Source organism: Diachasma alloeum, unplaced genomic scaffold (assembly GCF_001412515.2).
Source record: "Diachasma alloeum isolate Michigan unplaced genomic scaffold, Dall2.0 Dall_scaffold_00653, whole genome shotgun sequence".
Taxonomy (NCBI): Eukaryota; Metazoa; Arthropoda; class Insecta; order Hymenoptera; family Braconidae; genus Diachasma; species Diachasma alloeum.
In genome coordinates, this window is record NW_021680785.1 from 1 (window position 1) to 16,008 (window position 16,008).

At 36.1% G+C, this 16,008-nt stretch overlaps 1 protein-coding gene across 1 annotated transcript in view; it reads right to left on the reverse strand.

Annotated features, from left to right (window-relative positions):
- Positions 1-11,239: 11,239 nt before the first annotated feature.
- LOC107043985 overlaps positions 11,240-16,008 on the reverse strand; it is a 70,323-nt gene continuing 65,554 nt past the window's right edge. Inside the window, exon 3 of the mRNA XM_015265715.1 lies at positions 11,240-11,397. Within this exon, the coding sequence (XP_015121201.1) occupies positions 11,240-11,397 (158 nt within the window). The remainder of the gene's footprint in view (positions 11,398-16,008) is intronic.

The window sequence follows — 16,008 nt, forward strand, 5'->3', positions numbered from 1 at the left end:
ATAATAATAATAATAATGTTTTTTTTTTTTAATAGTTATCCGTTGGGTTCATTCAGGGGGGGGGACTTTTACAATGGGGGGGTCAATCCTAACGCAAATCCAAGTTATGGGAATAATAATAATAATAATAATGTTTTTTTTTTTTAATAGTTATCCGTTGGGTTTATTCAGGGTGGGGAGTGACTTTTACAATGGGGGGGTCAACCCTAATGCAAATCCAAGTTACGATAATAATAATAATAATAATAATAATAATAATGATTTTTTTTTCTTTTTTTTAAATACATCCAATGGGGTTTTCTAGGGTGGGTGACGATGAGGGGGGACGTTGTGCCCTAATAGAAATTCAAGTTATTGATTTTTTTTTTCCAATCGAACGATGATTTTTACGGTGGGGTGAAGAGGTTTAAACCCTAATATAAACATAAATTATTGGAATCAATGTTTCTGTACCAAAAAGTTGATTAGGGTTTTTCAGAATGGATAACGATTGAGGAGAGGAGATTCAACACTATAATATAAATAATATAAATATGAGTTATTCGCCTTTTTTTTTCAAGAAATTTCATGCGAGTTATTCAGGATGGGTAAAGGTGAGAAGAGAGGTTAAATACTAATATAAATATCAGTTCTTGGAATTTACCTTTCGGAATTTACCTTACAGTAATTTGGTGCCGATTTTCAGAGGTGAAGGGGTGAAACTCACCCGCATGAGAGAGTGGGGTGAAGTAGAACGCGGGGCAAAATGAGACGATAGTGAATGTCGTTTTTCAAATACTGCTGGACCATTTTTACAGCCTTAAGAGTTAAACGATCCTTAAGAATGTTTGGAATTGAAGGTCAAACGACGCTCACTGACGATCACGGTGAAGGGTCAAATCGTCTTGTGGGGTGGATGATCGTCAAGGATATTTGAAATTGAGGGTCAAATAGTCTACAGAGTCAATCGACCCACAAGGACTTGTAGGGTTAAGGCTCAAATAGGGTCTTCAAAATCTCCGTTAAAAAAACTTCGTCAAAAAAACTCGAAAATAAAAAAACCTGGTTTAATTGAACCTCAAAAAACTTGAAAAAACTTCAGGGAAAACATGCAAAAAAACACAAAAATAGAGCATTAATGAAAAATAGAGCATTAATGACCATTAATGACACAAAATAGAGCATTAATGAGTATTAATGACACAAAAATAGAGCTTTAATGACGCAAACTTCTCAAAACTTGAGGGAAAAAATGCAAAAAAACAAAAATAGAGCATTAATGACACTGTAGAATCCCAAACACAAACTTGACCCATATTCTTACAACAGACAAGATAAACGGAAGGTTTTATTGACAGAAGTTCAATTTGACAAGGGTTTAATTCACCAAAAGTTCACTTTCCCAAAGTTTATTTAACCAAGTTTTTTTGACGAAGTTTTTTTAACGAAGTTTTTCAGACTTGCTCCGGTCAAATGGTATTGAGAGTTTAACTGGTTAGAATGGATAAATAATAATAATGGATAAATAAATAATTGTTGTTCCTGGTGTTCCATTCTACTCCCGTCCTCCCTAACAAAAAGAAAATGAAGTCATGCAATAGGAAAATCTGTCGGAAAATTACTCAATTAGTTTCAGATAAATATCGTTGAATCTAATGGAGATGGCAAAATTTTCATAGGAACCTTTTTGTAGTCCTCAAAATTCGCAATGAAACAACAGGTCTTCAACAAAATTTCCCTATCGCCATTAGCCTCCAAGATATTCATAAAAGAGTAAATCGAAGAGTGAACCGTCGATGAGTTTCTGCTGAACATCTCGTAATCAATGAAGATAGCGAAATTCACATAACAATCTTGTTTGGTGAATGACTAAATTTAGGGTGGATGTGGGATGAAAATGTGGAGGGAGTTGTTGGGAAAATTACTGATGAGCCGGATTTAAAAACCACACTTTATTTTGTGGGATCGAACCACTTTGTCAATTAATTATTACACTCTTTGGTCTTAAATTGTTGAATGTCTAATTAAATTGATGATTGTCTCTTCACTTTCAATTCGTTGAGTCACTGAATTTATACTGAGTTAATTAACAGAGGTGATGTACTGAACAAAACGGTGATCTTACAAAGACCGGTGATGTACTTGATTACTAGTGAGCTAGGTGAGGTTCAAAGAGCTACTGTACTCGGTGAGGTGCGATATAAAACTTGTACAGGTGATTTGCCCGAGATAGACTTGTACGGTGAGAGGCTAAGCCTAAACTGATTCGCGTGTGTTTCGGTGACTTATGACTGATGACCCGAAGGGTCCCGGAGATTTTCGAAGTAGGCCGATAGTCGACCAGAATGTTCTGGAATTTTAGTTGCGTTTCAAACAACTCTTTTTTTTAGCCCTGGAAATTCTCTACAAAAAAGCTCCTAGACGAAACTCCCTTATCTCGCTTAGATTCGAAGATATTCACCAAGAACCAAATAGTAGAGTGCTGCTTCAAAAACAATTTTTTTAATGTTATTTTTGGGGTCGTATTATGGATGGAAAAAAAGTCATGTCAATTTGGCTCTTGATTCCTTTTCTGCTACCCTCTTTGCCCCACTCACGCCTATTATGAAGAATTCATTCTGTCCAATTTCGAAATTCGGTCCCGATTTAGAGTTGGGCGACAGAGGGGGGGGGGGGATTCAGCATCAAATAATCAAATTCATCTTTATCAATAATTATCTATTTTCTTATTCTGTTCAGTTGCCCGCTGTCACCCTCCATAACTGATTGGTGGGAATCGCAGAAGTTCTTGCGCATGTGTTACATGTAGTTCCATAACCTGCAAATATGCTGTTATTACTGTCGATTTATCTAATGCATCAGATCTCCTATGCATTCAAAACGCAATAAAAGTGCGATTAAATAATAAATATTGAAACACATATCACATGTAGTTTCATTATAACGTAACTATTTTGCCCCATTGTTTTTTTCTTTTTTAATGAATAAAGGGGGGTAGGGGATTTTATAAAATTGTAACGTAGCTCATTTTGTCCCATTGTTTTTTTCTTAATGAGTGGGCGGGGGAGGATTTTGTAAATTTGTAACGTGCCCATTTTGACCCATTGTTTTTTTTTTCTTAATGAATAACGATGGGGGGGGGATTCTGTAAATTACTAACAAAATCATTTTGCCCCATTGTTTTTTTTTAATGAATAAAAATGGCGGGAGGGGTGAAATTTGGAAACTTGGAACGTACCCCTTTTGCTCCATTGTTTTTTTCTGAATGAAAACAGGGGAGGGGGATTTTGTAAATTTGTAATGTACCCATTTTGCCCCATTGCTTTTTTTCTTTTCTTAATGAGCAAAAGTTGTGGTGGGGCGGGGGGGAAGAATTCTGTAAATTAGTAACAAAACCATTTCAAAGCATTGTTTTTATTCTCAATGAATAAAGGTGGGGGGGGGGGGTTTTTGTAAATTAGTAACAAAACCATTTTATACTCAAATGACTCAGAATCAACTGAAACGTCGAGGTATGCTATTGCCTGAGAATGTTTTTCGAACTTTTTGGGTCAATTTTTGAATTTTCAAATTCCTTTTAAAAAATGAAAAAAAAAGGTTTCGGAAAGGTATACTCAAATGACTCAGAATTAACGAGTCGAGACGTAAGTCGAAAAGTGCTTTATTTCATGTAGAAACGATTCAAGCCGACGTCGGTTTGAAAGAAGCCGAGTAATCGGTTTGAATCAAACCGAAAAACGGAGTAATTCGCGCTGAAATTCTGCCTGTTTCAGGCAGTAAATAGCGACTTGATTCTAATAGATTTTTCCGTTTGATTCAGACAGATTTTTCGGTTTGATTCACGCCGATTTTTCGGTTCAATTGAGACCGATTTGGGCCTATGGGGCTTCATCAATGGGGAGGAGGTTTAACATAAGGGGAACTTTCTGTGACAGGGTTTATAGGAAGGGGGGTAGATTATACTAAACTGTCGATATACAGCCCTCCCGTATAGTGCTCATCGATGAGATTTTCAAAGATATCTCTAAAACAAAGGGAGATAGCAAATTTTTACTGAAAAATTGGGGCGGGGAGGGGGGTTGTACTTTGAGGATTCACAGCCAAAGACATTGAAAATTGAAAAGCTAAATTTCATGGAGAGTTTAATCGTTCTTTTTATGAGCATTCGATTCGGGGTAAAAAAAAATCTTGAGCACAGAGGAAAAAAAATGGAAATTCCAGAATTTTTTTTCTAGATTCTAGTATCTGCAATTTATAACTTGCATCCGGATCAAATGTAGAAAACAAAAGTTTAGTTTTAGAGAATAAACCAATGAAATTGATCAATGGAGAAAGGATTGTTTTAAGGCAAACATTCTCTGAAATCTCTGTAATTAGGGGATGAAATTCTTCATATTAGTACCTTTGCAAAATGAAACTAAAAAATTACAATAATGAATCCAAATTATCTCAGTAACGAAGCGACAAAGGATGACAAGCCGATTTTTTTTCCGAAAATGAGTTATTGATGGAAAACGATTCTACCTATTGCATTACATATCCTTTATAAACGATTTGAGAAAAAAAATCAACTATATTTTTATTCAAGTTAAAAACGGAATAAATCCTGAATTTCATTCTCAACGATTATCCTGCGAGTTGAATGGCCTGATTCTGATATGAGAAGAATTTTCGAGCCAAATACGTCGACTTATATCTTACGCAGAAAGAAAAAGTGAGTTAGCTATAGAAAAAAGTTTCTAAGTATTAGAAAAAAAATCGTTTCAAATAAATGATTAAACTGAGTATTAATTGTAAACAACGATATACTTAAAANAAATTATAATAATGAATCCAAATTATCTCAGTAACGAAGCGACAAAGGGTGACAAGCCGATTTTTTTTCCGAAAATGAGTTATTGATGGAAAACGATTCTACCTATTGCATTACATATCCTTTATAAACGATTTGAGAAAAAAAATCAACTATATTTTTATTCAAGTTAAAAACGGAATAAATCCTGAATTTCATTCTCAACGATTATCCTGCGAGTTGAATGGCCTGATTCTGATATGAGAAGAATTTTCGAGCCAAATACGTCGACTTATATCTTACGCAGAAAGAAAAAGTGAGTTAGCTATAGAAAAAAGTTTCTAAGTATTAGAAAAAAAATCGTTTCAAATAAATGATTAAACTGAGTATTAATTGTAAACAACGATATACTTAAAAAAAATTTAATTTGGAGAAAATATTTTCTAATAAAATCTACAAAATTGTTGTAGTTTTTGAGGGGGAATTTTCCAAAGACGCGGAGGGGGGTTGTTTTTTTACAATAGTGAATAAATAGTAAGTAATCGTGAGTTTTTGAAAATAGGTGAGTTTTTAGAAAATATTTTTAAAACTAAGGGAAATAGCGAATTTTTACGAAAAATGGGGTGAGGAGGGGGTACATTGACAATTTACAACCCACGAAATTGAGTCGTTGAGTTTGTCAAAAATATCTCCAAAACAACGGGAGCGAATTTTTACCAAAAAACAGGGGGTTCTCAATTATTTTTTCAAACTGTCAAAATTAGGAATTTTCCCGATTTTAAAAATTTGCTAAATTTTCGTAATCGTCAAAAATTTCAAACGGCAAAAATTTCCATAATTTCCAATGAATTTTGAAAATTTTGAAAATTTCTAATTTTGACAAATTGAAAAACGAAATTGAGAACCACCCCTTTTTTGTAAAAAAAATCTCTTCTTTATCTCCTTTCAGTTTCGGAGATATATTTCGAAAATTCAGTGACTCAATTTTTTGGGTTGTGAATTTTCAATGCACTCCTCCCTTGCCCCAAATTTTCTTAAAAATTCGCTGTTCCTTAGTTTACAAGTTTTTTTGAAAAATTCACCCCTTCCCCACCACATAAAAGACAACTTCTCCTATATAAAATCTACATAAGAATGAAAAAAGATGAAAATGAAACCACTATAAAAAAAATTCCAAAAAATTCGAATCCAAAAATTAATTTTCCTATAACTCCAAAACCGTTGGGACGATTTCACTGGGATTTGACTCAAGCCTTAGTCATACCGAGCTGCATCGACAATGGCGGCAGAAAGTCAATCCCATCGTTCTTCTAGGAGGAATAATGAAATTTGTGAAAAAACGTGATTTTTCGACGTTTTTTCACTAGTTTTATCGGAAAATCTGAAGAACTCCTGAGACGATGTTGTTCAAAATGTAATCAGTTCTAAGTGACATGAGAACATATTGATTGCGTGGAAAAAAATTTCAATCGAATCATTCGTTTTAAAGAAATCGTTGACCAAAATATTGGTCACATACGCACATACGCACACACACACACACACACACACACACACACACACACAGACACATACACCCATCCAAAAACGTCATACAATTTTTCCAGGGGTCATGAAACATGGAAATATGATGAAATATCCACATTCGATTTTCGGGGTGATTACAATAACTTCCTCCCTACGGGTCGGGAAGTTAAAAAAAAGATTGTCATGTGAATTTCGCTATCTTCATTGATTACGAGATGTTCAGCAGAAAATCATCGACGGATCACTCTTCGATTTACTCTTTTATGAATATCTTGGAGGCTAACGGCGATAGGGAAATTTTGTTGAAGACCTATTGTTTCATTGCGAATTTACAGGACTACAAAAAAGTTCCTATGAAAATTTTGCCATCTCCATTAGATTCAACGATATTTATCCGAAACTAATTGAGTAATTTTTCGACAGATTTTCCTATTGCATGACTTCATTTTGTTTTTGTTAGGGAGGACGGGAGTAGAATGGAACACCAGGAACAACAATTATTTATTTATCCATTATTATTATTTATCCATTCTAACCAGTTAAACTCTTAATGCCATTTGACCGGAGCATGCCTGAAAAACTTCGTTAAAAACCTTCGTCAAAAAAACGTGGTTAAATAAACTTTGGGAAAGTAAACTTTTGGTGAATTAAACTCTTGTCAAATTGAACTTCTGTTAATAAAACCTTTCGTTTATCTTGTCTGTTGTAAGAATATGGGTCAAGTTTGTGTTTGGGATTCTACAGTGTCATTAATGCCCTATTTTTGTGTTTTTTTGCATGTTTTCCCTGAAGTTTTGAGAAGTCTTTTCAATTTTTTTGAGGTTCAATTGAATCAGGTTTTTTTATTTTTCAGTTTTTTTGACGAAGTTTTTTTAATGGAGATTTTGAAACGTGAACCCTATTTGACCCTTAACCCTACAAGTCTTTGTGGGTCGATTGACCCGGTAGACCACTTGACCCTCAATTTCAAATATCCTTGGAGATCATGTAAAATTTCCTACAACCACATTTCCCTCCGGAATTGCGGAAAATATACGTAATTTTTATTGATAATTTTTCTCCGTGCATGATTTACATAAAGAATAGGCTCTATGGACAATGTAACGCTCTATCCTATTGACTGCTGCGTGGAATTTGAAAATTCATTCCATTGGGTTCTTGGCATATAAAATAACATTCAACATCGAATTATCCAGAGGCTAAGCGGAATTTCAATTGCAAAATGAGACTTTTTGTCATTCCGGCCGTGAGGCAGCGCTTCACCTCTGCCTACGGCCGTCATAACAAAAAATACTGTTCGTCATACGGCCAAAAAAAACTTTTCTAGCTCATATGATTGCAGCCCTCGCCTTCGGCTCGGGTTGTAAACTCATATTCGGCAGAAAAGTTTTTTCGGCCTAGTGACGAAATATACAATTTCTAATCACAGCCTTTTTTTTCAACTCGATTTCTTCAATTTTGAGTTTGTTCAATATTTCTAATTTAAGGGATTGCAGAAAAAATAAATGGAAAAAATTTGAGCCGAGAAATTTGTTTTTACAGAAAATATCACAATAGAATAGGTTTTTTATAGAAAAATCAAATTCTAGTGACTTTTTCCGTATAATATTTTCTATCGAATATGTCAATAGAAATGGTAAAAAACCAATAGAAAATTCAATAGAAATCCAATAGAAATCCAATAGAATTTTCCTGCGAATTCGCTAAGATTTTCTATTAAATGTTTTCGTGCATGATTGCATCATTTGCAGATGTAACGCGAAAAAAACCTTTCATTTATAAGAGAAGAAATCCAATTTTCAACGGTCTTCTACAAGTTTTTATCAAAAACTTGAAAACGCCGAGACAAATGTTTGCATAATGGAATAATGAATGTCAGGTTCCATGAGAATGATTGCAAAAAAAATCAAATCACATAGTTTTTTCGTGACCCAAGCAAATCCGTGCGCGTGCTCACACTCACACACACGCCCACGCACACACATCGCCTTATTTCGTATCGAGATAATATGTAATTTGTCAGAAAAAAAAATTGTTGCTTGAATGTTTATCGATTTCGAAAAAAGCTAGTGAACTGCAGAGTCAATGTCTTCCAGAATTCCATAATTTGTGCGTTATATCAAGATTCATCGTTTCTAACAAAAAAACGTAAAAACGCAAATTTTCGACTTTTTTCCAGATGTTTTTTGGAAAAAACTGGAGAAACGCTGAGACGATCGCTGATTCCATAATCTAATCAGGTTCAAGTCACATGAAAATACAGCGATTAAAAAAAAAGTCAAATCGCATCGTTTGTTCAAGAGAAATCGTGGCACAAAATTTTTGTCACAGACGCACGCACACACACATACATCCACACATACAGACAGGTACCTGAAAAAGGTCAGAAGTGGTTCCAAAGGTCATGAAACGTGGAGAAATGCTTAAATTCCCACATTCGATTTTCGGGGTCATTACAATAATTTCCTCCCTTCGGGTCGGGAAGTTAAAACACGGAAAGATTAAGTTATACACCTAATATTTTTAGAGACAGTCGTAGGACGTGCAGCTGATCGCGATGAGGCAAGCGGAGGGGGTCCCAGCCGAGCCGGAGACTCCAAAAACATTACCCCACTTGTATTAACATTCCCCCTTTTCCACGTCTGTAACGAAATATATTATTATGAAAATCTTTATTCATAGTTTGAAATGTTTCATTCCATGAAATGAATATATAGAAATGAATGTGGCGAGTTCTGTACCGCATAAAGAATTTCGATTGTGAAATATCAAGTGCTGAATTATGAAAGCTGAATATGATGAGACAATTATCACTCATCTTATAATAGTATTGAGTCCTTTTTATACTCATCTAATGAAATCATCGTATATATTGAAATATTTGTTCCTTAACTTCAGTGGACTCGGAGTTCTGAACCAATTGAATTTGGAGATTTATCGGCATTCTTGAATATTCGTCTTATATCAGTTTGAGTAATATATGACAAATGGCATAGAAGACAAACGGGGTAAGTAGGGAAAACCAGGACAAAATAAAATTTCTCTAACTTCTCTTATTAATGAAATACCCAATTTTAAGTAGATTTGTTATGTGTAACAATAAGTTGAATGAAATCTACGAAGCTCAGCAGATTGAATACATCAATATGACAAGATGAATTGACATGAAATTTATTCCAGGCACCTAACGGATCAATTTAATCAAAGCCGTCGACTTTGGAATTTTCTGGATGTAGGATCTTCTTCGTAAAGTAGGATCTCTTTAATAGATGATTCTCTCATCTCCTCAAAGAAGTTTCAACGAATTCGATATCGGACAAATATTTGGAATATGGGTGCTTGGTGGTGGAAGATGTACTTTTTGATTTTTTTTTTACAAAAAAAAATACATCTACATTTACAATCCACGAAATCAATTGCTACATAAATGTTTCAACTGAAAAATATTCTCAGTCGTCCCCTCAAACTTCCCAAAAAATTCAACGAATTTTATATACGACACATTTGACACATTTGAAGTATGGGTGCTCGGTGGTAGAAACCGCAAATTTTTCTTTTTTTTTGTAAAAAAAAAATTTCACACTCCAGGAGACGGACGGTACATGCATTTTTCAACTGAAAAATGTTCTCATCTATTATTCCTCATCTGAGCTTTCGAGCTTATATGGCTCCTATGGCGCATCACCCCCCCCCCCCCCAATTCATCTAAACTATAGGGTTTATTTGACCTTTCAGATTCATCTGACTCTCAGATTCATCTGACCCTTACATTCCGCAATTATTATAATAGCGAAGTGGTAAAACGGTATAAGTGAATTTTGACTATTGAACAGTTTTCAATGAATATCTCGGAATCTAAGGGAGATAGCAAAATTTTTGTTATAACCTTTTTGTAGACCCGATTGAGAGCTGTAACAAATGTGTGTTAGAGATTGAGGCTAATATTAGGGCGGATCGTGGACACGTGATATGGAAAGGGTAAAAATTAAAGACACGCGGATTACAAAACACTGGTGATGTACTTTATTTGTAGCGCAAGCCGCACGTCTTGATTTCAGAGATACACGAATTGATGAATGTCTCAATGTCGATATGATAATAGTCTTTTCACTGCACTAGAGATTTTCTCGATATTAAACTTGATGATTGACTCAAAATAATTGATAGTTAACTAGGAATTAATTGATAATTGAATCAAATAGAGGCGTTACACAGAGCGCTAGACTCAATATAATACTCGGTGATATACTCGATACTCGGTTACTTTGATACTGTACTCTATAGGTGAATTTCAGACTAACCGATGTATGCTCTTTAAGGAATAAATTGATACTACTGCAATTTTATATTTGGCGATTTGCTTCGTGATTTGCCCGTGAACCCGAAGGGTCCCGAAGTCAGCTGAGATTTTCCGTTGAGCCCGGTAACTTTAGATAATGACTTATTTGCTGCGTTTCAAACAATGTGATTACGAAAATTCCGCCAACTCCCTTAGATTCGGAAATATTCCTCAAAAACTTTACCGGGAGATAAGTCGACTTAAGCCGTTTTATCACTTTGCTACTGATTTGTACCTTGATAATTGATCCATATCATTTTACAAAAATCTTCAACAACAAGACTCGACGAGACTCGCCAAAAGTCTGGCGTCAGAGGCAGGCTCGGCTGGTATCGTCTCGATTATTTTTGGCCCGTATGGTCTTGGTCTTGTCTCGCAACACCGAGACGAGACGACAACGAGACTAGTCTCAGTATCGTGCGCAGCTGTAAGTGAATGGAGGAGGAAAAACTCAGACGACTCAAGGATAGATAAGTGAATAAGTAGATACGATTGAGCTCGACATATAAGATTACACGATTTACAAGATCGATGAAACGGACGAGAAGAAATTGAATGGAACATCCGAGTCTCACTGAAAAAATAAACTCTTCAAAACTCGATTACAATTTGTCCTCTCCGGAAAATCCAGGGTAATGAATACAAATTTGTATTTGAATAATAACAAGCGGGGGACAGCGAGCATGTGACAGTGAGCATGTCACTGAGTGATGTCTTATTTTTTCGCCATACATACATTGATGGCGGGCTTCCCCATGGTCTGAAATATTATAAAAGTTTATAACTCTATTACTTTATAATACTAACAGGCAGCGAAAATTGCAGATGCCCGAGTCAAAATTTTACCGGGTCTCCCGAAGTAGTTTCAATGTTCTGAACCTATACTGTTTTAATGTTCAAATTCTCCGCCGAATTTTCACCGTACTTGCAACTTATCTCAACGTGAAGGCCCATGGACGTTGAAAAACATTCAATATCCACCGTATATTAAACGTACTGACTCAACGTTAATGACGTTTGTTTTCTGTTAACGTACGTTGTAAGTTTCGACGTCCATATTTGATTGTATCAAGGTCATTATTGACGATAATTAAAAAATTCATTACCGTGTTAAAGAGTACACGGTAATGAATTACAATGTTACTAGTAGATTAATAACATTAGGTACTGATGAGTTGGGTCCAAGGGTCAGAAGGGTTAGTTGAGTATAAGGATCAATTGAGTATAAGGGTCAGATGAGTATAAGGGTGAGTGGAATCTAAGGGTCAGATAAATGAAAGCCTCAGTTGAGATTGAATGTCAGTTGAGTTTAAAGGTGAGTTGAGCCTAAGGGTCAAAAGAGTACGAAGGGTTAGGCGAATCCAAAGGTCTATTTTGTAAGGGTCCGATAAGGGTCAGTTGTGTGTAAGGGTCAGTTGAGTATATGGGTCAGATGAGTGCGAAGGCCCTATTGGGCCTGAGAGTCAGATGAGTCTAAGACGAAGATAAGGGTCAAATGAGTCTGAGGGTCAGATCGATTCTGAGGGTCAGATCGATTCTGAGGGTCAGGTGAGCCAAAGGTCATCTGACTTTTAGATTGAACTGACCCTTAAATTCAACCCAGCCTTTTACTCATCTGACCTTTAGATTCGCCTGAACCTTCGTACTCTTTTGACCCTTAGGCTCAACTGACTCGTAGATTCGCGTGATCTTTCACACTCAACTGACCCTTAAATCCGCCTGACCCTTTGTAGTTGTTTGATCCTTAGTCTCAACTGGCTCTTAGATTCGCCTGATCCTTCGGCCTCAAATAACTCTTAGACCCATCTGACCCTTAAACTCAACTGACACTTGGACGCAATTGACCGTTAAACTGAACTAAAGCATTTGCGTATCTGACCTGTACTCAATAGACCCTCAAATTCGCATGACCCTTCGGACTCAACTAATCCTTAGACCTATCTGACCCTTAAACTCAACTATCACTGAGACGCATCTAACCTTTAAACTCAACTGAGACTTCTACTCATCTGACCCATACTCAATTGACCCTTATATTCACCCTCGTGCTCTTTTGACCCTCGGATTCATGTGATTCTTCGGACTCGGCTGATCTTTATATGGGGCATTCTCCGTCAAATCGGACAGTCATTTTCCATGATGTCTCAGAATGTCTCGCCAATTTTTCAGGGTGTTCTGTGATTCGAAAAAAGTATACTAAATTTTTTTCAGAATTTTTGGATCGCTCATTCTTCTCCTGCAATTAAATTCTCTTGTCTGATGAAAATACCCCATTTCTCCGGTTCTATGCATTCAAAAATTATGATTAAAAAAAAAGTGTATTTTTTCCGATCTTCAAGATGGAAGAATCATCAAAAATCGCAAATCATTAGAAGATCCATTTTATATAAAAAAAAGAGGAAAATATTTTTTTTTCCTCCACTTGGACACTCAATTTTTTAAATATTTTTTTATGTAGTTTTTCAGACTTCTAGGACATCACAAAAAAAATTCAGAATGGAAAGCCAAAATTTGGTAGCTCAGCGATAGGAAAAATTGAAGTCAATACAGCTCTTAGATGAGTTTTATGGGAATATCTCCGCATCTAACGGAGATAGCAAAGTTTTTAGAATTACCTTTTTTGTAGATCTCAATCCGCTCTACAAAAAAGGTCTGTTTGAGGAGAGGATCTGTAAATTGGATGGATTGTGGGAGGTGTTAGAGGATAGTTAAAGTAGGATGAGCCGTGAAAGAAAAAATAGTGATTTTTCTAAAGTCACAATTTATTGGTGGCCAACAGCCACCAAAGTTTGAAAATATGTACACTTTATACACGGTTGAATGTCTCTAGAAAGTTGTTAATTGATTTACTGAATTTACACTGATAATTATTCAACTGCGTTGATTGACTCTAGACTGAATTTATAAAACTGAATAAATGAACTGAGTTGATGTACTGATCGGAACTGTACTGATACTATACGACTTCTACAGGTGATTTGCTCGAGACAGACTTATACGGTGAGAGGCTAAGCCTAAACTGATTCACGCGTGTTTCGGTCACTTATGACCGATGACCCGAAGGGTCCCGGAGATTTTCGAAGTAGGCCGAGCTAGTCGACCAGAATGTTCTGGAATTTTAGTTGCGTTTCAAACAAGGTCCTAACGAAATGTTCGATATCTCTCTTAGATTTCGAGATATTCATTGAAAACCCCCCAGTAAGTAAAATCGATTTAGACTGTTTTACCGCTCGACTACTGAATTGATGAGGCTGAAAAAAAAACGTTTTGAGAAATGAATAATAGACTCTACAGCGTCATCGAATCACATTATTTCTTATAAATTGCTCTTATTTTCGAATTTTCAATCATAAAAATATAATTAAATCCTTACAGACCTCTTCAATCATTTTCTTTATTTGACATTTTCTCAATAGAAATTGAGAACTTTATCATCTACAACTTCTTAATACTCAATTTAAGGAATTATTTTTGCATTTTGCTGTATGATGATCACCTTTTTCTTTTCCTGGATTGACGCGGCTTCGTAGGGAAAAGAGCAAACTCTATAGAAAACGAATATCTTCTTAAGCACACTTGATTTCCATCATTCCCCACGAATGAGTGGGTCTTTTGGATGCCTGGGATGGGTTTTGCACCCTTGAACCTATCAGTGAGGTATTCAGCAGCTTTAAGCTGGTCAACTGTAGGACTAAACATGATCTTTGTTGTGTGAAAGTGCTGAACCGCCCATTCAAATAACGCATGTACGTTTAGGATCTGATCTGCAGAGGATTTAGCTTGAAGGCTGGCTCGAGTAGCAGATCTCTTCAAATTTGCACCAATACCATCACATGGTCCTTTGCCATGTACAGTGGCAAAGAAATGCCACTCTGCAGCATATTTTAAAAACATTGACATGTTCCATCAAGTTCTGCAACAGTGAACCGGTTCTTGAAATACTGGCCTGCTCCATCAGTGAAGTAAATAGCTTCAGTAACCTTGAATTTACTTTGCAAATATTGAAGTATTAATTTCTGGAACTTATAGACTGCAGCCATATTGTGCTCACGATTATCTGATAAGATTGCAATGGAGCCATGTAAAAGTTGATTATCAAGTTTGTAATAATATACAATAGTGACAATTGTAGCTTGATTATTGCTCCAATGAAATGATTGGATGGCATCCTGTGCCACGAAGACATAGTTCTCTGCAAAATCCATTTGAATAATGAATTCTCCTTCCTGTAATTTGTTTTTTCTGTAGTTCACGTATTCAGATTGTTGTTTGGTGATGAATGCGTGTGTTTTGAGCTGCACAGTTTTTTCCCTCACACTTTCAACAAATGCATCACCGGTCAACACGTTCACTGTCATTGCTGCACGATCAGTCTCAGTCCATGAGTGATATTCTACTCGATCAATATCATTTTCATCAAAAATTTCCTGAAGAAATTCTTTCAGAACCGTTGAGTCGGGACATTCTAGACACTCTCCCAAATGACACTGAGGTGTTGGGTTGTTGCAGGTGATAAGAGCGATCAAATCTTTGTACGACGACAATTTATGTTTGAATCATGCTCATAAAAAGCCTTAATGGTATCAACTGTGTGTCAAGTTCTGGTCCATTCTCGTACCAACACCCTGCTAAGGAGCTCTTAAAATTCCTTCCTGATCGACTAAGGCTTTGGCTTTCTTCACCATCCATCGAGTAGTATTGAAAAAATGAGCAGTCGTCCTGATAGTCCAACTCTTGGGAACAACTGAAAGAATCAAGTATTTCTCCACTTTGGTCGTCGTGGGGTCTGAATATCTCTCCTGTAATTGTTTCAGCATTTCTTCTCCAGCTTGTGCGAAGTTGATGTTTTTATCATCGACATCATTGCAGTAGACTTTGGGTTATTGGGGAGGAGTGGGACAGTACGTTTCATCACTTGCGTTCGTTGTTTGACTGAGGGTTGTTGCGGAATTGATTATTGTCGACTGTGATCTTACGAGAGATTGTTGACTGGCACCAGATGACTGGGACAAAGATACTTCTGATAGACCAGACAAGAGTTTCTCCATCTGAGGATAATAAGTGGGTGCCTCAGGTTCACCGATAGATTTCTCTATTACGGGTTTATTTTCAGGTACGACACACAATTCATCTACAGATTCACTCACTTCAATTACTTTAACGTTTTATTTATCCTGGGCTTCGTTACTGTCATCAGTTTCATCAACCATAATAATCCGCAAAACACTACTCGGTAATTTCCCCAGTACTTGCCGACCACTACAAATTTTAGCACCTTTCAATGCAGGAACTTCGGCAATCAAAGCATCGGATGGTTTACGTAATATTTTTTTAACAACATGGTTTGCCAATTTTAAAGGATTACAGCATC